Source organism: Hemiscyllium ocellatum, chromosome 1 (assembly GCF_020745735.1).
Source record: "Hemiscyllium ocellatum isolate sHemOce1 chromosome 1, sHemOce1.pat.X.cur, whole genome shotgun sequence".
Taxonomy (NCBI): Eukaryota; Metazoa; Chordata; class Chondrichthyes; order Orectolobiformes; family Hemiscylliidae; genus Hemiscyllium; species Hemiscyllium ocellatum.
In genome coordinates this window covers 163,259,734-163,284,338 of record NC_083401.1, presented here as the reverse complement: position 1 = coordinate 163,284,338, position 24,605 = coordinate 163,259,734, and the positions used below count along the sequence as shown (strand labels likewise).

The 24,605-nt window shown below is 38.8% G+C and overlaps 1 protein-coding gene across 1 annotated transcript in view; it reads left to right on the top strand.

Moving 5' to 3' along the window:
* lrba (LPS-responsive vesicle trafficking, beach and anchor containing) overlaps positions 1-24,605 on the top strand; it is an 866,835-nt gene that overhangs the window by 656,436 nt on the left and 185,794 nt on the right. The window contains exon 47 of the mRNA XM_060827381.1: positions 8,773-8,925. Within this exon, the coding sequence (XP_060683364.1) occupies positions 8,773-8,925 (153 nt within the window). The remainder of the gene's footprint in view (positions 1-8,772; positions 8,926-24,605) is intronic.

The window sequence follows — 24,605 nt, the reverse complement described above, 5'->3', positions numbered from 1 at the left end:
GTGTTTAATATAAATGTATTAGTATTAATTTCCTCACATATTGTCTGGCCGTTTATAAAATCCAGAATAATGACTTCCAAACCGTTACTAATTGTCCTTGAACCTCAAGTGAATTGTGTCTGGACCCCTCCATTTCGCTGTTCATCAGTGCCTTTCAATTTAGCTTATATGAAGTCCCATTTTTAAAGTTTTGGCCTAAGTAGTGCTGGCACACTTATCCTGATCAAATTGCATGTGGTACCCCTTCACCTCTTCTGCTAACCTTGTTTTCCTGAAGCTTTTTACAGTTCACTTCACAGTTTCCTAAGCTTATCAGTTATCTGTCAAGAAAAGTATTGTTTCTGTACTCTCTTTGCAAGTTTGAATTGTCTGTATGTATAAAGAAAGGAAAGGATCTTATTCTGATTCTTGGGTATCCATCTTTCAACACTTCTGTAAAGTTAGTCATCATATTCATACCAGACAATAGATCTGCTCTTTCATGGAAATTAGATCAGCAGTGGTGGCTTAACCTGAGCATCACCACGCTTCCGGCAAGGGAAGAAGTTGAGAAGGACAGTCTTTCATGGCAACCTCAGCTAGTACAAGAATTGAACTTATGCTGTTAACATTATTCTGAATCGCAAGCCAGACTTCCAGCTGACTGAGCTGGCTACTCCCCTCCTAAAGTTGTCATAATCCTACCAGATAATAAGATTGCTCTCTTATTAGAACAAGGTGACTGGTAATGACTTAATCTGAGGGTCACCATTCCTCTGGCAAGAGGAGAGGTTGAGAAGGAGAGTCAGACTGAGAACAGTCTGAGACTGCCCTGCCTTTTCTATATATGGCTGGATTTCAAACTGCAAAGTAATGGTGCCAAATAAAGTACCATGATAACTCCATTGTGTCCACTGCACTAGGCTGAGCCATAGCAGATTCACATTCTCTTACAATGAAGACATTAGGGGAGATTAGTTTACCCTCTGTTTGACAAACATATCAGAAAAGGGTCTCTCATTTTCTTGGAGTTTTCCTTGATACTAGCAATTTTTACAGTTTGATACTCTTGAACTAGCAAATAGAATCCGTCAGCCCTTGCACTACACTGTCCATTTTTCAAAAAAATGAAACCAGCTGATAAACCTAAAGATTAGTATTTCACATAGCAAATCTTCATAACACCGACATCTAAACTTCTAGGAAGGACCTGTGAGAACACCAAAACCACTTTCTGTTCATAGACCCTACTGCCTGTCCTGGGAGAAAGTGAGGACTGCAGACGCTGGATAGTCAGATTCGAAAAGAAAAGCACAGCAGGCCAGGCAGCATCCAAGGAGCAGGAGAATCGACATTATGGGCATAAGCTCTTTATCAGGAACATCGACTCTCCTTCTCAGATGCTGCCTGGTCTGCTGTGCTTTTCCAGCACCACACCTCTCGATGATACTGCTTGTTCTCTCAACTTTGTTCACCCTCAGTGGCAGTTTTACACCACTTTCACCACTTCTGGAAATCAAAGTATACTCCATCTATCAAAAATTGTGATTTTATTTTTACTGTGTTTACTGTGTGTGGGCCTCACTGGCTAAGCCAGTGTTTATTATCCAGCCCTAATTACGCTTGTGGTGAAGTGGTGATGAGCCTCCCTGCAGTCTATGGGGTTAGGAACACCCAACGTGTTATTGTGGCGTTGCTGGATTTTGACCCAGCAGCAGTGAAAAAAAGTGGATGTAGAGTTCCAAGTCATATTGTGTGGCTTGGAGAGTAACTTGCAGCTGGTAGTGTTCCCATGTATTTGCTGCCCATGTTTTCTAGGTAGTAGAGGTCATGAGTCTGGAATATGCAGCCACACATGTCTTGATGAATTTCTTCAGTGTAAATAGTACACACTGCTACTATAGTGCATCTATGATGGAAGGTGTGGTTGTTCGTGGGTATGGTGCCATTCCAGGAGCTGCTTTGTCCTAAAGGATGATGACCTTCTTGAGTGATTTTACAACTGCACCCATGTAGGCCAGTGGAGTGTGTTCCACTGGAGAGTGTTCCACACCTGACTTGGGCTTAGTAGAATGAGGACTGGTTTTATGGAATTAAGAGATGTGTACTTTATGTATAATTTCTTGATTCTAACCTGCCACTGAGTTTATGTGGCTGGTCATCCAATCACTTCTTTCTCAAGTGTGACTTGACTAGATCAGTCTTGGCTGTTCTTGCTTCAACAAACAATCTGAATTCGCATTACCTTGAATTATTGTGTTCATTTTCCCTTTGAAAATATAGATATCTTATATTTGTCAACCACAAATACCTGTTGTGGGTTCTGTTGGCCGAGCTGGGAATTTGTGTTGCAGACATTTCGTCCCCTGTCTAGGTGACATCCTCAGTGCTTGGGATCCTCCTGTGAAGCACTTCTGTCATGTTTCCTCCAGCATTTACAGGAGGCTCCCAAGCACTGAGGATGTCCCCTAGACAGGGGACGAAACATCTGCAACACAAATTCCCAGTTTGGCGAACAGAACCACAACAATGAACACCTGAGCTACAAATCTTCTCCCAAACTTTGAACCACAACTATCTGACTATGAGACTATATAACCTAACACCTTGGTCTCTGTTCATTATTATCTATTATAGAGTGCGGAGTTGGAGTGGTAATTTGATTCCTTCCAAAATTAATTCTTTAAGCAGGTTTGGAATTTCATCTAGTCCAAGAAATGATACCTACCTATTTCCCCAATGTGCACAAAGTCCATGCTGATGAGATAAGAGTCTCTGTAAAAGCAAAAAACAAGGCTCGATAATCCCAAGCAATTAACAATGTATCAATTAAAACTTTGTATACCTTTCACTAAAGATTGAACCAAGAAATTGGCAACCTGCTGTCAAGCTACTCTACAGCTGTCTGCCCACCATTATCACAGGTTTAAGTGGACTTAGATGTGCTCCATGTTGCTGAGGCCTGAGAGTTAGATTTTCCTCGGTCTTACATTGGAAACATCGAATAAGTTTGCTCACCTCAGAGCCCCATGCCTCCCTCTGACCCGAGATTAAAATTGTGCATTAAGTATATGAAACAAAACATTGTAGTTTTATTTGTATTCGTCATGTAAAAACATAGTTAATTTAAAACTGCTTGTCCCAATTTCAAATATATACTTTGGAGTTAGTTTTAATATCTGTTAAAAATAGATGGGACGTAAAGTAAATCTCTCTTTACAATAATTCTTCAATCCTGTCCTTAAATATGTGAAATTCGTGTTTGTCAGATTGTGAAGGAAAGTTTCAGCTGGCATATCAACAAGCTAGTGTTAACCGATATGTGCTAATCTCCTCTGGTTTATGTTTTAATCTGTTATGATGAGCAGAATACATGTTGAGCATAATGCCGACCAGTGACTCTCTCACTTCATAACATCACTCTGCAGAGTATCACCACTTTGCAGAAATTCTTCATTAAATGGAAGGGCTAGTAAATAGAGAAACTTTGGGGGATTGTTTTTTTTTTGTGAATGGAGAGACTCACAGGGAATGGGCAATTAAACATTGTGAAAGTAAAAAAAATTAAAATCACTCAATTTGCAGATGTTTATTTTCAAAATAGCTCTTAGGTCATGCTATATTTTTAAAATGAGACTGTAAGTTACTTGGTTGAGCGATGTCAGGCATTTATCAGTCAAAATGTCATTTTTATTTCTTCTACTGTAGAGATATTGTAAGAATTTATGAATTGTCTTTGGCTGTGTATTATTTTGTTTGAAAAGCATATTTTACATGAATGGAAATTGAGGCAATTGTCTTTTCATTTAAACGCACATTGAAAAATTTTACAATCATTTTGCTATTTCCATCTTTCAATTTCAGACACTTGAGATTAAATTTATGTTGATTATTTTAAAATTTTAAGCAAGTAATTTGACAAATTCAGTATATTTAGTCATAAGCATGATGCTAATTGTGGAACTATGCAGTGCACAAATTATCTGGTGATGTTCCCAACATGGTAGAAGTGTGTATTTCAAAAGAATTTTATTGGCTGTGTATCACTTGTGGCTCTTACATAGTCATGAAAGGTGCGATAGAAATTCAGAATACTATAATCTGGCTATCTACAAATAATGAGTACAACTTTTCTCAATGTTTCACGAATAATTTTAATGGAAGTCCAACTATAAAAATAAGATTCAATCAGATTAAATTTGTAAATTTATTAACTTATGTTTTAATTATATATTTTGATTTTACATGTAATAAAATGTGATTTGTAGTTATTCTCAAAGTAGTAGTGTTCTTCAGAAATAATTTGTGCACAGCATATTCATTTTGTAGCAATTATGTTGTTTTAAAAAGTTGCAGAGTTGTCTTTTATGGTGGTAAATTGGTAGTTGTGTTCTCATTTGGCAATACACTTTACTGAAGTTAGCTAAACAAAGCACTTGCATTTTCATCATGTTAGGTTAAATGTGAAATTTCTTTAGAAAGATGTGCAATTCTGTATACAATGACATACTTGGTGATAGAAGCGATAATAACTTAATTCGTTTCTTGATCCTTGCTGTCTCTGCACTGACTGTTCCAATCTGACCTTGCTCAGCATCTGATGACCTGTTCTGTTGCTGTCAGTTGCTTGGAAAACTGGTGCTGTTGCAAGTGGCCCTCAGGGGTGCCCAAGAACTACTGGTCCACTGACCCATAACAACAAGGGATTTAGATCAGAGCCACTTGCTTTTGACATGGCTGCACAGGGCCATTGCACATAATAGCCATCAGACTGGCCTGTATTTTTCTGCTTGTTAAAAGGCATGTGGTTTGTGCTTGTTAAGAGCCAGACAGGGTTTACATGCAGCACTAGCTGTGATTTTTCATATACTGCAGCAATTACATTTATTATCCCTATTTTGTTTGGGAGTGACAAAATAGCTTACAGCCTACTTGTTTTAACCAGTAATAATAATGTTGTAATTAATGATATGAGGTTACCACAAATTAATTGAGAACTGTAAAGGTGAAGGGCTTTGATCTCAGAGATAAAGGTATGAAGAGGGGAAGCAATTCTGAGAGTAATTTTTGCCTTTGCTGTAAATTCATAATATACACTTGAAGACCTTTTAAACATGACTCTTGATTTTCATTTCGACTAAAAGTCAAAATTATTCTCTCCGTGCTATCTCCATATTTATTCAACAACAGCTGCTCGTATGTGCAGGTTTTACTTAATGTAAAGAGGAATCATCTTGTAGTGTTCAATGATTGGACCTGAAATAAAATATTATTGGAAACTGCAGAGAGGAGACAACTTAATGGTTTAACTCAGTTGAAATATGATATCAAGCAGTTCAATCTTTCTATAAATATGACAAGTCATAAAAATATAATGCAGGTCCATAACTATGAAAAAAATGTTGTGTTCTTTTTAGTAATTTGATGACTACTGACAAAATGGCCTTATTAGAGATAGCAGCTGTACCACCAGAGTATCTTTAAGTTCTCTCGCTTTGATTTAGAACCCTCTGAGTATTGCGTATAAAACTTGAATGATATTTTTCCCTTTTACCTCAAATCCTGGAGACTTGAAGGGTTGGATCTATCAATTCAAGTGCTGTACTGCACCTTTCTCTTTGTCCTTAAACTTAAACTGTAACAAACCCACATCTGTAGTTTGAATCCATTTTTGAATCATTATTTCAAATTCAAAAGAAATTCAGCATACTGATGCAGTATTCTGAGAATCGACAAGGTTTTTCTTTGTTTATTTTTAATTGTCAGCTTGCTCAGTGATAACACTCTCATGTCTGGCTCAGAAGGTAATGAGCTCAAGTGCTTCCATCTATATTGACTGTAAGGACTGCTGTATTGTTGGATGTGCTCTCTTTCAGATGAGTTGAGGTGATGTAAGAGATGACATTTTCAGTAGTATGGAATTTTTCAGGAAACATTATCATTTGACCAACAAGGATTATTGGTCATTTACCTAATTTGTTGCTTGCACAAATGCTTTAAGAAATTCTGAGTACATGAAAGATCAAGTATACATGCAAGTCTTTTTCATTCTTATAAACAGTGGTTAGTTAACTACTTATTAATTAATTTATGTAACCATCCAAATAAGAAACAGGAGGAGGTCATTCAGTCCCCTGACCTCCCTCTGCCATTCATTTGAATCTTGGCTGATCTGATTGTAATGACATATATTTATTGCCGCCTACACTGATAGTTTTATGTGTGTGCTAAACAAGTATCTATCTTTTTTTGTATTCACTCATTTGTTGGTGGTGTCGCTGGCTAGGCCAGCATTTATTAGCCATCCTCCATTACTTCAAGGGCAGTTGACAGTCAAACACATTGCTGTGTGGCTGGAGTCATTTGTAGGCCAGACCAGGTAAGGATTGTAGTTTTCTTCCCTGAAGGCCATTAATGAACCAGATGTGTTTTTCCAACAATAGATTCATGGTCATCATTAGACTCTCATTTCCTGAGTTGTATTGAATTCAAATTCAACTATCTGTGATGGCAGGATTTGAATCCAAATCCCTGGAACATTACCAGGGTCTCTGGATTAGCGGTCCATCAATAATACCACTAGGCCATAGCCTCCACCTCTGCTAGAATAATATTTAAGGATTTTGCTTTCACTACCTTTTCAGGAACAATTGCTTCAAACATTCATGACCTTCTGAGAGAACAATGTTTGTCTCTGCTTAAAATGGGCAACACCTGATTTTTAAATAGTGGTCCCTATTTCTAGATTCTCCCATAAGGTAAAACATCTACACTGCCAAGATTCATTGAGATGTTTCAGTCAAGTCACCTCCTCATCTTCCAAACTCAGCAGAAAAAGCCTAGCCTGTCCAAACTTTCTTCTCATTCCAGGCAATCCATTCATGCTAGGTATTATTCTGGTAAATTTTCGCTACATTGCTTCCAATTACTTCCTTCTTTTAGTAAGGTGTCCAATACTGTGCTTAATATTATAGATGCAGTCATAACAGTGTCCTTTATAACTAGTATAATCTGCTTTCTTTTGTATTCAGTTCCCCTCATGATAAATGAAGATATTCTGTTAGTTTTCCTAATTACTTGCTGCATATTAACATTTGTGTTATTTAGATGGTAAGACACTCAGACCCCAATGCATCTTAGAATTCTGCATTGCCTCACCATTTTAATAATATGAGTCATCAAGTCAGAGAGGTGTACGGCATGGAAACAGACCCTTTGGTCCAACTCATCCACACCAACCAGATATCCTAAACTGATCCAGTCCCATTTGGCCTTATAAAGCCTTTCTACTCCTGGATGTACCAGGTGTCTTAGAAATGTTGCATTTGTACCCCGTTTCCATCTTCTCTGGCAGTTCTTTCTGCATGAAAAAGTTGCCCCTTTTTACATCTTTCCCCTCTCACCTTAAACCTGTGCCCTCTCGTTTTGGACTCCTCTATCCTGGGGAAAAGACCTTGGCTATTCACCTTATACATATCCTTCATGATTTTATAAACCTCTGCAAGGTTACCCCTCAACCTCCGAATCTCCAGGGCATAAAAAAGCATCAGCCTATTCAGCCTCTCCCTCTAGTTCAAACCTCCAATCCTGGCAACATCCTTGTAAATTTTTTCTGAACCCTTTCAAGTTGCAACAGGGAGACCAGAATTGAATGCAGTATTCTGAAAGTGGCCTCACCAATGTTTGTAAAACCGCAACATGATGTTCCAGCTCCTATATTCAATACACTGAGTAATGAAGGCAAGCTTCCCAACTGCCTTTTCCACCACTCTTGTTACCTGCAACTCCACTTTCAAGGAACTATGCATCTGGAACCCTAGGTCTCCTTGTTTGGCAACACTCCCCAGTCTGAAGAAGTGTCACGGGGCCTGAAACATTGTGTGCTTTCTCTTCACAAATGCTGCCAGACCAATTGAGTTTCTCCAACAATTTCTGTTTTTGTTTGAGATTTCCAGCCTCCGCAGTTCTTGGTTTTGTTTCTTTTTTAATTCTTCCTGTCCGAATGGACAATTTTACATTTTCCCACATTTTACTCTAGTTGTCATTTCTTTGCCCACTCACTTAACTTTTCTATATCTGTTTGTAGCTGCATTATGTCCTCTTCACAACCTCTTTCCTACTCAAGTTTCTGCCATGAGCAAATTTGGCAACCATACCCTCATCCCTTCATCTGACTCATTAATATAAATGTAAATGGGTGAGGTCCCCTCCAAGTCATGTGGAACACCATTCATTCTAATATGCCAACTTGAAAAATACGTACTTCTATCTATTCTCTGCTCCTTGTTATCCAGCCAGTTTCTATCCATGCCAATATGTTTGCTCCTACATCATGCACTTTAATCTTCCACAATAACCTTTTAATCTGGCACTTTTTCAAATGTTTTCTAAAAATCTAAGTGCAATATATCAAGCTGTTCTTCTTATTCAGAGCACATTCCTGTGAACTCTGTTCATTATTGGAATTATTATAAATGAATTGCCATTTGAACAGCATTGATATTAAAGATTTTTACAAAAATTGTTTATTTAAGGAGTTGAGATTTATTGAACTGCAGTTAATCTGACATTGACAATAATATGTAAATTTTTCAGTGTTTAAAAACAAATTTACATTGGCTAACAAGTTTAATTATATCTAGCAAATTCAAATTTCATCTGTATAGAATAAATGGTACATCACTTAACTTCAAATGTGCCTGATTTTTTAATGATTAAGTTGATTATGGTGATGTAGACTCAACTGTTAAGCCTTTATTTTAGTAGCGTATTCCTTTGTTTATTTCTTAACAGGAACTGATTCCTGAATTTTATTATCTCCCTGAGATGTTTGTTAATTCCAACAATTATAATCTGGGTGTGATGGATGATGGAACTGTGGTGTCTGATGTCGAGCTTCCACTTTGGGCCAAAACTCCAGAAGAGTTTGTTCGCATAAATAGACTGGTAAGAAATTTGTTTTTAATGTCTGTTCTGCAGAAGATCTTTGCTGATGGAAATGGTCTACCACATCAATTAACATCACATTTGCAAAAATGGTTGTAGAAGATGGTTATTCTGAATTTCATCAGTCAGCTATGGAATAAATACTTAAAGAAAAAAATTGAGATTTAACTTAAAAGATGTGCATTTTAATCTTGTATCATTTGGTTCTATTTTCCAGTTTCAAACCAAGTAAATTATATAAAAGCCTCTCGTGCTTCCTCTTCTGACGGAGGCAATTAATTGCTCTTTAATTTATAGAATCATAGAATCCCCAGAGTGTAGAAATGGACCATTTAACCCAACAAGTCCACAGCAACCTCCAAAGAGCATCCAGATTGATCCCAGTACCCTTTCCCTAAAACCCTGCATGGCTAATGCTGATAACCTACACATCCCTTAACATTATGGACAACTTAGCACAGCCAATCCACCTAACCTGCATATCTTTGGACTGTGGGAGGAAACGGGAATACTCGGTGGAAACCCAGGCAGACACAGGAAAATGTGCAAATTCCACACAGACAGTTGCTCGAGGTTGGAATTGAACTCTGTCCCCTGGTGCTGTGAGGCAGCAGTGCTAACCACTGAGCCACTGTGTTGCCCTGTTTACTTATTTGACATATTGAAAATTCTAATTCATTGGTGTTCATAACCCATAAGTAGGTGTAACCCCAGTATTTAAACTATATGTTATGCATGTTCAGCTACCTTGTTATAGATTAGATTAGATTAGATTAGACTTACAGTGTGGAAACAGGCCCTTCGGCCCAACAAGTCCACACCGACCCGCCGAAGCGAAACCCACCCATACCCCTACATTACCCCTTACCTAACACTACGGGCAATTTAGCATGGCCAATTCACCTGACCCGCACATCTTTGGACTGTGGGAGGAAACCGGAGCACCCGGAGGAAACCCACGCAGAAACGGGGAGAACGTGCAAACTCCTCACAGTCAGTCGCCTGAGTCGGGAATTGAACCCGGGTCTTCAGGCGCTGTGAGGCAGCAGTGCTAACCACTAATCTAAAAAAAAAAAGCTTGTGGCAAAAGGAAAAAAAAAAATAACCCATAAGTAGGTGTAACCCCAGTATTTAAACTATATGTTATGCATGTTCAGCTACCTTGTTATTTTGTTGAGTTAGCTGAATAAAACTAAAATCTGGGGAATTTCTCCTGTTAATGTCATACTTTATTGCCAGTGTTCTGCTTTAAATAGCTTTTCTGGGAATTTGAGATGAAAAATAAAGGGCAGGCTTTTCTACCACATGATTAAATAGAGGTGAGCTGGAGTAAAATTCTATGCTGCCAGTAAGTCAACTTTCTGAGATGGTGGATTAGAGGCCTTCGGGCTTTTTTATGCATGCAGTGGGAGTGGATAGCCAAATGAAGATACATAATGCCTTATTGTCAGGAGTCAGTTGGGATGTTCTGGTTGGCTTGCATGCCGTTAGAGGTTTTGGGAATTAGACCATCTGAAAGCTGTCGAACTCCTTGTACCACCAGCATTCCACATAGGCTTTGAGGCCCTTGCTGCCTGCTTGGTGTTAGCCGCGGTCATATTATAGTAGTGGATTAGTAGTGCTGGAAGAGCACAGCAGTTCAGGCAGCATCCGAGGAGCAAAATTGATGTTTCGGGCAAAAGCCCTTCATCAGGAATAAAGACAGAGAGCCTGATGCGTGGAGAGAAAAGCTAGAGGAGGGTGGTGGTGGGGAGAAAGTAGCATAGAGTACAATAGGTGAGTGGGGGTGGGGATGAAGGTGATAGGTTGGGGGCGGGGGGAGGGTGAAGTGGATAGGTGAAAAAGAAGATAGGCAGGTATGACAAGTCATGGGGACAGTGCTGAGCTGGAAGTTTGGAACTAGGGTGAGGTAGGGGAAATGAGGAAACTGTTGAAGTCCACATTGCTGCCCTGGCGTTGAAGTGTTCCGAGGCGGAAGATGAGGCGTCCTTCCTCCAGGCATCTGGTGATGAGGGAGAGGCGGTGAAGGAGTCCTTGGAAGGTGGGCGGGAGTCCTGATTGTGAAAGTAAGCTCGGAGGCGGAGGCGACGGAAGAAGTGATCGACGTCACGGCGTGTATTAAATTCATTGATGTGTGGACAGAGGGGGATGAAGGTGAGTCCTTTGCTGAGGACTGATCGTTTGTCCTCAGTGAGGGGAAGGTCTGGAGGGATGGCGAAAACTCGGCAAGGCTGGGGGCTGGGATCTGGTATTGGTGTGGAGCTGGGATTGGGGGCGGAGCCAGTAACTGGAGTGGCAGTGATGGTGGGGGGAATGGGAGTGGAGTCATGAGCAGGGGTGGTATCCACAGAACACACCAGATGGCCTCCTTCTTTAGAGACCGCAATTTCCCTTCCCACGTGGTTAAAGATGCCCTCCAACGCATCTCGTCCACATTCCGCACCTCTGCCCTCAGACCCCACCCCTCCAACCGTAACAAGGACAGAACGCCCCTGGTGCTCACCTTCCTCCCTACCAACTTTCACATAAACCAAATCATCCGCTGACATTTCCGCCACCTCCAAAAAGACCCCACCACCAGGGATGTATTTCCCTCCCCACCCCTTTCCGCCTTCCGCAAAGACGGTTCCCTCCATGACTACCTGGTCAGGTCCACGTCCCCCTACAACCCACCCTCCCATCCTGGCACCTTCCCCTGCCACCACAGGAACTGCAAAACCTGTGCCCACACCTCCTCCCTCACCTCCATCCAAGGCCCTAAAGGGGCCTTCCACATCCATCAAAGTTTTACCTGCACATCCACTAATATCATTTATTGTATCAGTTGCTCCCGATGCAGTCTCCTCTACATTGGGGCGACTGGACGCCTCCTAGCAGAGCGCTTTAGGGAACATCTCTGGGACACCCGCACCAATCAACAACACCGCCCTGTGACCCAACATTTCAACTCCCTGTCCCACTTTGCTGAGGACATGGAGGTTATGGGCCTCCTTCACCGCCGCTCCCTCACGACCAGACGCCTGGAGGAAGAACGCCTCATCTTCCGCCTCGGAGTTTGCAAGTTCTCCCCGTGTCTGCGTGGGTTTCCTCCGGGTGCTCCAGTTTCCTCCCACAGTCCAAAGATGTGCGGGTTAGGTGAATTGGCCAGGATAATTCCCCATAGTGTTAGGTAAAGGGGTAAATGTAGGGATATGGGTGGGTTGCGCTTCGGCGGGTCGGTGTGGAGTTGTTGAGCCAAAGGGCCTGTTTCCACACTGTAAGTAATCTAATCTAATCGAAACACTTCAACCCCAGGGCATCAATGTGGACTTCAACAGTTTCCTCATTTCTCCTTCCCCCACCTCATCCTGGTTCCAAACTTCCAGCTCAGCACTGTCCCCATGACTTGTCCTACCTGCCTATCTTGTTTTCCACCTATCCACTCCCCTCCCCCTGCCCCAACCTATCACCTTCATCCCACACCCACTCACCTATTGTACTCTATGCTACTTTCTCCCCACCCCCACCCTCCTCTAACTTATCTCTCCACGCTTCAGGCTCTCTGCCTTTATTCTTGATGAAGGGCTTTTGCCCAAACATCGATTTTACTGCTCCTCGGATGCTGCCTGAACTGCTGTGCTCTTCCAGCACTACTAATCCAAAATCTGGTTTCCAGCATCTGCAGTCATTGTTTTTACATAGTACAATAGTGGCCTGTCTCTACTGAGGCTATTTAACCATTTTAAAGTTCTAAAATATGTAGAGGTGCACTAAAATGGGGACAAACCCTCTGTCTCTTTTAGCTGAACCTATCTTCGAAGCTGGAGAATAATCGACTGATTTTCCAGCTTCTTAAGCCCATACTCAGTCCTTAATTGGTAAGCCTGTCTTCTGGCTACAAATTGGCCAATTCAGGAAAGGACAACACTTGGGGACTGGTTCTTTTGCAGTGTGGAGTTGTGATATCATTTGATCCTTGTGCTGGAGTCCAGGATCAAAAGACAAATCCTGCTCAAAATGTTTTTTGCTCCCCAGTTGAGACCCCTGCTCTGTAGGATAGATGCCGAAGAAAACATGTACTTATGGATGGATTGTCGTAAATACTTGTTTTGGAGACTCATCCCTTCTACCTGATGTAGCATAGCTGATCTCATTCCTTATCCTAATCCTTAAATTAATTCAGCAATAAATAGAATAGTCAGAAATCATTTTTTTTTAAGCAGTATTTCTTCATGGGAATAGGGTATCATTGGCAAATCAGCATTTGTTTCTCATTTCTAATTGCTCTTTGAGGGCATTTAAGAGTCAACTGCTCCACTGTATGTCTGGAGTCCCACATAAACTATAGAAACAAGTAATGATAACAAATATCTATCCCTAAAGGACGTGGGTGAATTAACTAGATTTTTATAACAATCATTGATGGTTTAATTGTCACTTGTCCTCAGAGCATGCCAGGCCTTAATTATTAATCCAGTGATATTACCACTATGCCTCCATGTTTAAATCAGTAAGTTTTTGAGGGAGTGGAAGAAAATATTGTTTACTTCGTAAATATTCTAAAATACTATTTGTTTGTTGTTTACTTGGCTTTTCTCCATATCTTTTAATGTGTGTTAAGTTGATGTATTTAATTTATTAGATTTAATATCAGTCATAATGAATGACCTGCAGTAGACTTGTCATGCTTTCAATCTGTACATCGAAATAAATTAATTCCTAATTTCCCCTGTATGATGTGAACATGTTTAAAAAATTATTCTTTTGAGGAAAATAAACTTAAATTTATGTAGTATGTCCTTCATTTATTTAAATGACAGATAAGTATTGATTCATTTAGCTAAGTAAATGTATACTTTTTAGGTATCTCATAATTTAGTTTTTGCTAAAGGAAGTAGTTTAAACTAAAATAATTAAGGATGGGCAAGTAATCCAGAGAATTTGAATAATGATCAGGTTTATTTTCTTTCTCCTTCACCCATGGGGAGACAGTGACATAGTGATAATGTCATAGGACTAGTGATCCAAAAACCCAGATTAATGCTTTTGAGAGCATGGATACTAATCCAACTGTGACAAAGAGAAAATCTGGAGTATAAAGCTCGCCTCTTGAATGACAGCCATGGTGGTTATGATTGATTATTGTGAAAATTCATTTGATCCACAAATTTCTTTTAAGAACGGAAATCTGCCATGTTACCAGGTCTGGTCTACATGTGACCTCATATCCGTGGAAATATGGTTGATTCTTAAATGCCCTCTGAAATGCTATTGCAAGTGACACAGTTCAAGGAGAAGGGCAACAAACACTGGCCTTGCCAGCAACACCCACATCCTATGAAAGATGAAGAACAAAAAGATAAAATAACAGGAGATTTTTTTTCATGCAAAGAATCCAACCCATTTGCAACAGTAAAATTAACTATGAGATCGGATGCAATAAAGTTCAATGATCAGTCTTATTCCATACGTGACCATTCTGAACTAGAGATAATGACATGATATTTAATTTTTCACATAGACATTAATAATTTTGATTGTATGAGCCAACCTTGAGGCAGTGTTTAGTAGACTAAAATGAGAAGAAATGTAATCTGGCGCACATTAGATTTCTCTGCCATAGGTCCAAAAATGTCAGAGGATACTATTTGTCTTAGGCTGTCATACGAAGGTGTAGGGGCAACTGAGTATTCTGGAGGTTTTCATTAGGTTACCCTTGGAGTTCAGTGTTTTTAAATGTGACATTATCACTGGAGATGTACGTGAATGATATGCTCTATGGTAGTGTAAATCACACTCAGCAGAAGGAGAGGCCTGTTGGCCAGATGTTCAGTTCTGCTCTAGAATCCAGAATCCTGGCAAGAATATTTCTGACTGAGTCACAATTGACACAGCAGATTCATTCAGTCTCTCCCTTCACACACTGACATGCAGTTACATGCTAATACATGCTGTTTCTCTCACTCTTCTTTGCGTAGAAGAAAACTCACTCCTTGTCAGTGTGTCTCTTTGTCACTTCTCCTACTTTTATTATCTCTCTTCAATTTTCTTCATATCTTCCTTTTTAGTTAAAAACTCCATTCCTCAGTTGCTGTCGAGATCAACTCAGATCCATTTGACAAATTCCTTTCTTTCCCAATGAAGATTTTTACGTGGCTGAGGTAGTATAAGGAGTAAACCCATAATTTGTGACTTTCTGATGAAGTTACCATTTCACAATGCACTCTAAACCTCTTTAAGCCCTCAAGATACCAACAAAGTCTTTGTTTCATAACTATTGACCAGCAGCCATGAAGGAAGTTGATGCTTCTAGATACAATCATGGTTTCTAACTTGCATACTTTGGTATTCACACCAATATTATCAAATCAGGAACAATTACCATACTAATAATAGCACAAAACTACTAATGAGAATAGAAAGTAAAAAGCCATTTAAAATGAAATAAAGAGTAAAATATTAGTTTCTAATCTACCTTCCTATTGTGTCTATGTTTTGTTTATGTTTCAATTTTAAAGTCACATCTTGAATACTATGCAATTTGGATTCCTAATATAAGGAAGGATATAATTGTATTGAAGATGTTTCAAGTATTGATACTTGAATTGAGTTGGTTACTTAATAAAGATAGGTTAGATGGACTGGGCTCATGTCCAGAGAATTTTAGACAATCAAGAGGGTCTTGATTACAGTGTACAAGAGCCTGAACTGTCTTGACCTGGTGGGCTTAGGTAGGATGTTTGCTTTTGTAGTTGAGTTCAGAACTAGAGGGCAATGTTTTAAAGTTAGGGATTTTTTTGGACAAGATGAGAAATGTTTTTTTCTGAGGGTTGTGTGACTTTGGAACACTGTGCCTCATGGGGCATTGGAGGCAGGGCCATTAAATATTTTTAATGCAGAGGTAAATTCTTGCAGGGAGATCAAAAGTTATCATGGGTTCATGAATTTGAAGCATAAATAGATCAACCATGATTTTATTGACTGATGGCGCAGGCTCCTGGGATGAATGGTCTACTTCTGCTCCTGTCTTACGTGTTTGTTTACTTTAATCAAATATGTCTTGTTTTAGTGGGGTTTTTGGCATATAAAAAAAACCAGCTAAAAACAATGACTGCAGGTGCTGGAAACCAGATTCTAGATTGGAGTGGTGCTGGGAAAGCACAGCAGGTCAGGCAGTATCCGAGGAGCAGAAAAATCGTGCAAAAGCCCTTCATCAGGCATATAAAAAGAACCATAAAAGGCTTTTTTTTGGTCCTCTTTGATCCCTAGAAATCGATATTTGCCAGGTACGGCGAACGAAAGGAAAAGGTGGTAGACGCTCATTATTTCAAATCTCTATTGTTACTGCTCTGTTCTTGGGGATTTCCTGCAACTTTGCCATGTGATGTAATTAGATCTGAACCTGGACTAATCAGAGGTCATTGTTCATAAATTAACAATGTAGGGGTATTCATGGACTACTTGCTTTGTCTGTCAGTTGAAAACTTCAGCACACAGACTCACTAAAACAGTAGAAATTATTTGCTGCAAATAACTGCCCCAGCACCCAGTGTACTAGTGAGTTTATGTGGCGCTGGCATTTGGTCAAAGATGAAAGAAGCAGGTACAATTTTCTCCATGAATTATAGCTTGTAACCTAATGTTCAGCTGGCAAAGCCCTTCCAATATTTAGGCCTGTGCCTAAAGTATGCTCACGGAAGAAAATCTATTCGTTACCTGTTTTTTTCCTTTTGTTTGCCATCCATTTTGGATATCAGCCTGTGATATAAAAGCAGCATCAAAGACCATTTTGATTAATTGGATATCCAAAATATAAAGACTGACTCAGCAATTTCTATAATGCAGTATTCAAATAATCGTAATAGCTTGGAAGGGCTAATATAAGATGAATGAATTCACCAACAGTCATGAAACTGGTTATGCCCAGACAAGGGAAGTTGCCTTGAGAATTCTACAATTGTATGCAACAACGAATAACATGGAAAAATATCTTCCACTGTATGTCTTGTGTCTGAAACAGTTTAACTAGTATGCTACTGTATTGCTATTTATAGAGCTGAATATGGATTTCACTGCTAATCATTTTTTCCAATTAATTCATGGGATGGCGCTAGCTAGACCAGCATTTATTGGCCATCCCAGAGGGCAGCAAAGACTCAACCACATTGCTGTAAGTCTGATGTCAGACCAGGTAAAACTTAGACCTTCCTTCCCTAAAGGGCATAAGTGAACGAGATAGGTTTCCCAACAATTGACCATGGTTTCATGGTCATCATTAGACTCTTAATTCCAGATTTTTATTCAATTCAAATTCCACTCTCTGCCGTGGTGGAATTTGAATAATACCTGGGTCTCTGGATTAATAGTATAGCAATAACACAATTGGGCCATTGTCTCCCTTATTAATATGTTGACCAAATTATGACTGCAATGTTCGTTGATTATGTTTTTCTGTTATTTCAAGCACAAATATCCTGAGTAGCTCCTGAGTTCTGAATTTTTTGTAAAATCCTTTTAAACATTTAATAAACATTCTTAATTTTATGTGGTATTGGCATGTTACTGTACTCTGCACTCCGATTTATACTGCTTTTTAGATTGATTTTCAAGTTGTGTTCTCTGAACATTTTATTCACATGGGAAGGGGAACAGGAATTAGTGAGCACTGCACTCTTGCCTTTTTAAGAACGTTGGATTAGATCCAAATATTACTTGTATTTGTTTTTTGATACCCCTTCTGGAAAATAAGCAACCTTATAGATTTAACTCTTAGGGCTAGCTGTATCTGCCAATAAAAATTTGTACAATGATTGCAGTTCATGAAATGCACACTGCTTTGATCTATGACCTTTTGTGGTGCTAATCGGGTTCCTGATATCATTATACCGCACTCATTAATCATATTTCCTGGAGCCCGTCACAGAGCCAGACAGCCCAAACCAGTGTTTATAGCCCCAACTTGGCAGGCTCCTGCCGCATAGATTATTACGGTGTGATACTTTGGCTTCAAATGACCAGAGCTACATCAAGCTGTGTCTACAATTAAAGTCAGATGGTCTTCAGGTTGAGCATGGATATTGTGTTGCAGCTGTCTGTCTTCTGTATGAAACCATAGCTGAGAGCAGATGATATATAGGAGGATGTATAATTATAGATTGTACACCACTGGGTCAGAGCTGCAGTGCACAACATTAATTAACTACATGCTGTGTGAAATTCATGTTGATAGTATGTGTTAGAATGACACTCATGTTATTTTATTAAAGCCAGTAAATTCTTTCTAAAAGCTGCATTCCTAGTCTGATGCAAACCATTGATTTTAGTTGATCTAGTTTAAGTCTGAAGGAAAATGCAAACAGTTTTATGGATGTTTGATATTACAGAAAGTATTTTGCTTGCTAATATTAATGGCTTTAATTTGTGTTGTTCTAGTTAAATTGCCTTAGGAATACACCACTTAGCAATGAGTGAATCAAATATACACACCTCTATTTTCACTCTTTAATGAAATAAAACCTGGACTGCATCTGTACTTAATATTTTTTTTTATCAAAATTAATTTTAATGTAGGTTTTAATGTATTCTTTAGATTTGATTTCTTCAGATTCAGGCAAGAGTTTAACAATAAACTTACTGCAATATGGAAAGCTAAACCTTTTCACTTCTTCAAATCTCTTTGTTTTGCTTTCCTACTTGTATTTAGATATGCGTCTTGCTGTTAACTAAATCAATGAGGGCTTGATTTAAAGCAGTTAAACAAGTTATATTTCGTAAATAGAATTTGAAATTAAATTGGGCTCCTTCAATTTCAAATTCTGTGCTAATGAACAACGCATCAGTTAAGAATAATTATATAGCATCATATCACATATTATTTGATTCAAATCTTTCATCTATTCCTTGAAGTTTCATCAATGTAACAAGTATGCACATACTCAGAAGCATTTTTATCAATGGACTAGCTTAATAATGAACAAGTGTGGATGAGCGATTTTCTCTATATGAGAAGCAAAGTTCAATCTCAGGCTGTGCCATCTGCAGACGTTGGGAAGCTAAAGACAAGATTCTGCAATTTAAATCTTCTACCTTCAGTGATGTGTTTTATCACCCCCTCACAGTTTTTTTTCAGCATTAAAACTAGAAATGGCAAAGTGCAGGGAAATACCTTTGTTAACAGTAAGCTTTCTATCAGTATTTGTAATACTCTGTGGTAAAATTGCTTTGTCAAATGTATATGTATGAAAACATTTGTGATTACTTATGATTAACACTTTGAAACTTTACCTTTTATTCATAGAAAGTTGGATGGTACATTATTTAATTTTCACTTGCAACTAGTATCTGATTCTTTTGCTACGGTAAATCTGTATCTCTTGAAGGTCATAAAGTCCAATTAATAAATCAGCACAGACCCATGTGAGGAGGGTTTATTTGCTGTATGATCAGACATTTTTGTAGGTTGGAAAGTGCTTGCTTCAGATTATATATCAATAGAGTCATTACGATACAAGAAGAGACCATTTAGCCCATCAAAGGTAGACTGCAAATGATTAATTTTTTTAAAAAATGGACTGGCTGTTTAACTTCTATTAAAAAAAAGTGTGATACCTGATATGTTATGGAATTGTCTTCTAATGCTGGAAGGAGTGCTGTTAATGTTTTATATCTTGGGAAATGTGTTACTACATTCTGGTAGTACTACACTATGATAATTAAGCACATGAAGGACAAGAGTCCTTGAGCATGACAGATCAATCACAATATGAGAGCCATTTATAAAATGGTAGGAGTTGTACAGGGATTGTCACGTGAAGACAGTAGTCATATACTTCAAGAGCACTCAGGAGAGGGAAATGTGGACATGAAAATTTTTTTGGAGCTTATGGTAGGGTATTTGTACTATGCAGATATTGTTATGTTATTCTCTTTGACCTAAACATCCCAATCACACTACGTGAACAATATGAAACAAATATATTTTTAATTTGAAGTTAAGATACTACACAACTAAAATTAGGACTGTATTGGATATACATTTTACTTCATGTCCAGCTGGAAGAAGAGTGAGTTGGACTGTTAAATGGTATCTTGTAAAGGTAGGAATGATTGTCAGCATTTTAGGATTTTGCCTCTTAAAGGTGAATATCAGAACAATCGCTGAGAATGAAAGGTGCAAAGATGGTAGAACAGAGTGGACTCTGCAACAAGAAATGGTTAGCATGAATGGTAGGAGAAAGGTATAAGTGCCACTGGTAACTGAGACTCAAAATGGACTGAAGGAGAAATAGTTGTCTCCATTCCCTATAAGTTTGGAAATAAAAGCTTTCTTAGTAATTGGGGAAAACTGTTTAAACTAGACGCTTATACATATACATTTTAAGTAATGAGATTTCCTTAGCAGTGACCAAGCAATGTAATATTAGTGAAGTGTTACAAGATGACTGTGTGTTAACATGAAGAATAAATGTCAGACTCTGTAGTTGATTTAAACTTCATGTTTATAAATCAATGGCAGCATCACAGGTTTTTCAGTATTTTGGAAACTTTTATTCTTAAATTTTACTTTTCTCAAGGTGAAGAAGCTCAGAGTAGGAAGATTCAGCTCAACTTGCCTGCTTATGCTGATAATTCACATAAGTATTTCTCCAAGTTGACAGACAATACTGAAATTTAAGTGCTACACCCCTGTTTCTGTACTGTCTGTTGATGGAAAGACCAGCAATTGAACAGGAAATAGTAATTCATTTAAATATTTTGCTTAATGTTTTTCAAGACCAGTACAGTATGAACTTATGATTTGTTTTCATATGGAACTAGCTTTCATATGGTCTCAAAAGTTAACTATTCTATAAGGTGCTTGTATTGCACATACAATAGTCTGGATTCTTGTGAAGTCTGGCAACATCAGAAGGCATTTAAAATGATAGCCATGATCTAATTCTGGAGTTTCCCTAGAATTTCCAACACTTTTTTTGCTGACTATAGAAGGTATGTTTAGCCAATGCATATACATCATTTCTACTTTTGTTGGACCCATTGTAGGAGTGGACAGTTCAGCTCCCCCTGCAATTTTGATAGAGGTGGGTCATATGGTAGTATACATGATTCATGCCACATTAGAGAAGTTTTATATGATAGTGAACTATATCCTCAACAACAAAAACAGAAGTTCCTGAGAAAGCTCCACAGATCTGGCAGCATCAAGTGAAAAGAAATCAGAGTTAACGTTTTGAGTCTGTGACCCTTACTGCCACCCCCCACTCCACCAATCAACTTTCCACAGGGATCATTCTCTCCAGGATATTCTAGCCCACTCCTTCTCCACTCTCATTATTTCCCCAAACCCACCTCCCATTCAATTGAAGAAGACGTAATAACTGTCACTTTTATTCCCTCTTTCCAAGAAGAGCTCAGTGTCATGTCTTGCCCAAAATTCATTGAGGTGCGTGTGCAAAGACTTAAACCTTTGCTAAGTAGCGAATGTTCAGTATCCTTTCCCAACAATTCCTCACACCCAACAGCACCTTCCTCTGCCATCGCCAGTTTACTTCCTCCCTCATTATCTGAGGCCCAGACGCACCTTCTAGATGAAGCAGCAATTTACATGCCCTTCATTCAATCTAGTCTACTGTATTCACTGCTCGCACTATGGTCTCTCCTACATTGCGAAGGTAAAAAACAGAATCAGCAACTCATTGTGGAACACCTATATTCTCTGCAAAAGTGACCCCGAGTTTCCAGTTACCTGCTATTTTATGGCATCACTGTTTCCGTGGCCAACATCTCTGTCGTAGGCTTGCTGCACTATGCCAGAGAGGCTCAGCATAAGGTGAAAGAACAACACCTTATTTTCCACTTGGGGACCCTGCAGCCTTCAGGGCTCATTGTCAAGTTCAATAATTTTAGGGCCTGAGCACCGTCTTCCATGTCCTTTACCCACCATCACACTCTTAACCTTGTAATGCCATGGGCTGCTTTCATCTCAACCAATCTACTTTCACCCGCTATGGTCCACTCAGCAGCTTTTCTTTCTCCCAAGCTCATCAGTATCCATTCCTTTTTCTGCTAGACTACTGTTCTCTTTCTCTGGGCTCCATCTCAACCCCTTCACTCCTTCTCGCACCCAGCCCTCTCACCTCACTTCCTGGCCTTCAGCTTAAATACCATCTTATCCTAGCTACAATCAATTCTGCAGGAGAGTCACTGCTTCCAAAATGTTGATTTCGTTTTCTCTGCACAGTTGCTGCCAGACCTGCTGAGTGTTTCCAGCAATTTCTGCTTTTGGTTCAGATTTCCAGCATCCACAGTTGTTTTGTTTTTATTTAAAAGATCAGGATATTATAAATTATTAAAAATGTGGCTCATCAAAGCTAATAATTTCCTGCAAGTTGGATCAATAGTATGTACAGGGTTGAGTCCATTATCTATTTTGTGAGCTGAACAATGCATGCATAATGAAGCTATCTGAAAAAACAGATATCTGGTCGCTCCATCTGGGACAGTTGCCAATTTGCTGCAAATAGGGGTTGACTAGGATTGACTTATGAGGAGCCAAGGGCCTAATAATTATGAGTACTACTGGACTAATAATGTAGTTCACGGAAATGGCCCTTTTCGCCAACCAGACTCACCATTCTATCTGCCTCTGTTGTTACCTTTGGCAGCCCTTCAGAACTGGTAAGCTAACGTGACAAGCTTATACAAAAATAGGGTAGGCAGTCTCCTCCAAGGTGGAGATGAATTGGGGTGAGAACATCCAGAGCCCCAATACATGCCTGCTTGATGAAAACCTGACACAATGGTGAAAATTTTCACATACCTTGGCATAATGATTAGAACAGATGGATATACTTAATTTGTTTCTAAGAAAACACTCACGCAGCAGCAGAAAAAATATTAACTTTTTGAAAGCTATACATGTGTGAATTTAAACTTAGTTAAATAGAATATTAAGCAGCAGTGATTGGGAGATTAGGTAAGAAAGGCAAAAATATAAATTAGTGTAATCTCTTCTTACGTGTATTGTTTTATCGTCTGGAAGATTTGTGCTTTTGCCAAGGCTTCAGTTTTAACGAAAAGTGGAGAAGGCGAGTCAGAGCACAAAATTGACCACTGAGAGTGCAGAAACAAATATTGGTCATAAATTAGTCAAGTGCAGCATAAACAATGGCAGGTTGTATGAGGTACTGCTGACAGAGATAGAAAGAAGGAAAAGAAGTACAAAAAAGTTTGTTGAGGAGGGGAAGAAATTATATCTGATGAATCCATCTGAGCTGTTTAATTTTGAGTCTGGAGGAACTGAATAGGGCCTATTTGTCTGGAAGGCAGATATGTTGGCAGCCATTTACAGAAATTTGGGGATGTGGCATTGTACACAATTATCTCATTGAGCTTGCCGTTTGGAAATTGCAAAGGAGTAAGAAATAGTAATCAAAACATTTACTTTAGATCCATTGTATTGCTGAAAGTGAAGTTCAAGCTATCATTTGTGTGACATTTAGATAGAATGAAGGTACTTCTGCAACTTGCCTATTGGACGGAATTTGGAAAGGCATAAAGACACAGATTAAACTGTGTTGCACCTATGCACTAAATATTTGGTGACATTTTAAATATTGGCATTCTATAGGCAGTCGGTACTGCAAAAATACATGCACATTTAAAAACAATTTATACATGAACATTAAAAAAAAATTTTAATACAAAAATGACAAGTTTTCAATGTATTTTAGATATGGATGTATCCTTAAGGTAATAATTTTATTAACGACACATGGTTTATTCTGTTCATAACAGTAACAAAGGGAGGTTTCTGCAAAAGCATAAGCATATTCACGGATACACGGTGTTGCCCACCATTTTAGTTACAAAACCACCTAATATCCATGTGCTTGACAAAGTATATATTTAATACTTAACATTTAAGACGTTAAAGAAATATGAATACAATTTTCTGTAAATTGGAAAACTAGTTATATAATACAGTGCTAAATTTGACAATAAGCTTCTGTGCGGAAGATGGACTCTGCCACATATCCTACGAAGAGGCAGGCATAGCTGGAGCCCATGCGGGTGCCCATGGCTACTCCTTTTTGGTTTGGAGGAAATTTGACAATAATCTTGGTCAGATCATCCAGCACAGGAACAAAAAAAAATTGATAGATTGTGCATGAGCTTGTTCTTTGAAAGAAACATTTATGTAATCCCACTCCCTGATCTGTCACCATAGGCATTCAGTTGGTCCTCCTTCAGCTCATATCCATCCCCCTTTTGAAATTAATTTACTACTATTAATTTGCTTTGAATACTCCATCAAAATTATATTTTATAGAGTATTTTGGAGCTACAGACTTCTGAGTACCCCAGTGTTGAATTATTTCATGTAACTAAGATATTAGGGTGTAGTTGTAATTTGAGAATTCACTTATGATGAAAATAACTCGGTTTCAAATGTGAAGTGTTTTATATTATACTGCTTTAAGATGACAATTTAATTTCAGCCTAATAGGATGCCTAACAGGAAAAGGGATAAGGACAACATACACAGGATGTTTGGATTTATCTCTCTCTCTAACTGCCCATCTAAACTATTGTGCCCTCCTCTCAATGTCTGCACTCACTAACATCAAGATGTATGCATTGTGCTGGTTCTTTGCATCTCGATGTGTGTCCGACCATGGTGCCAGGGTTTTGTATAATAA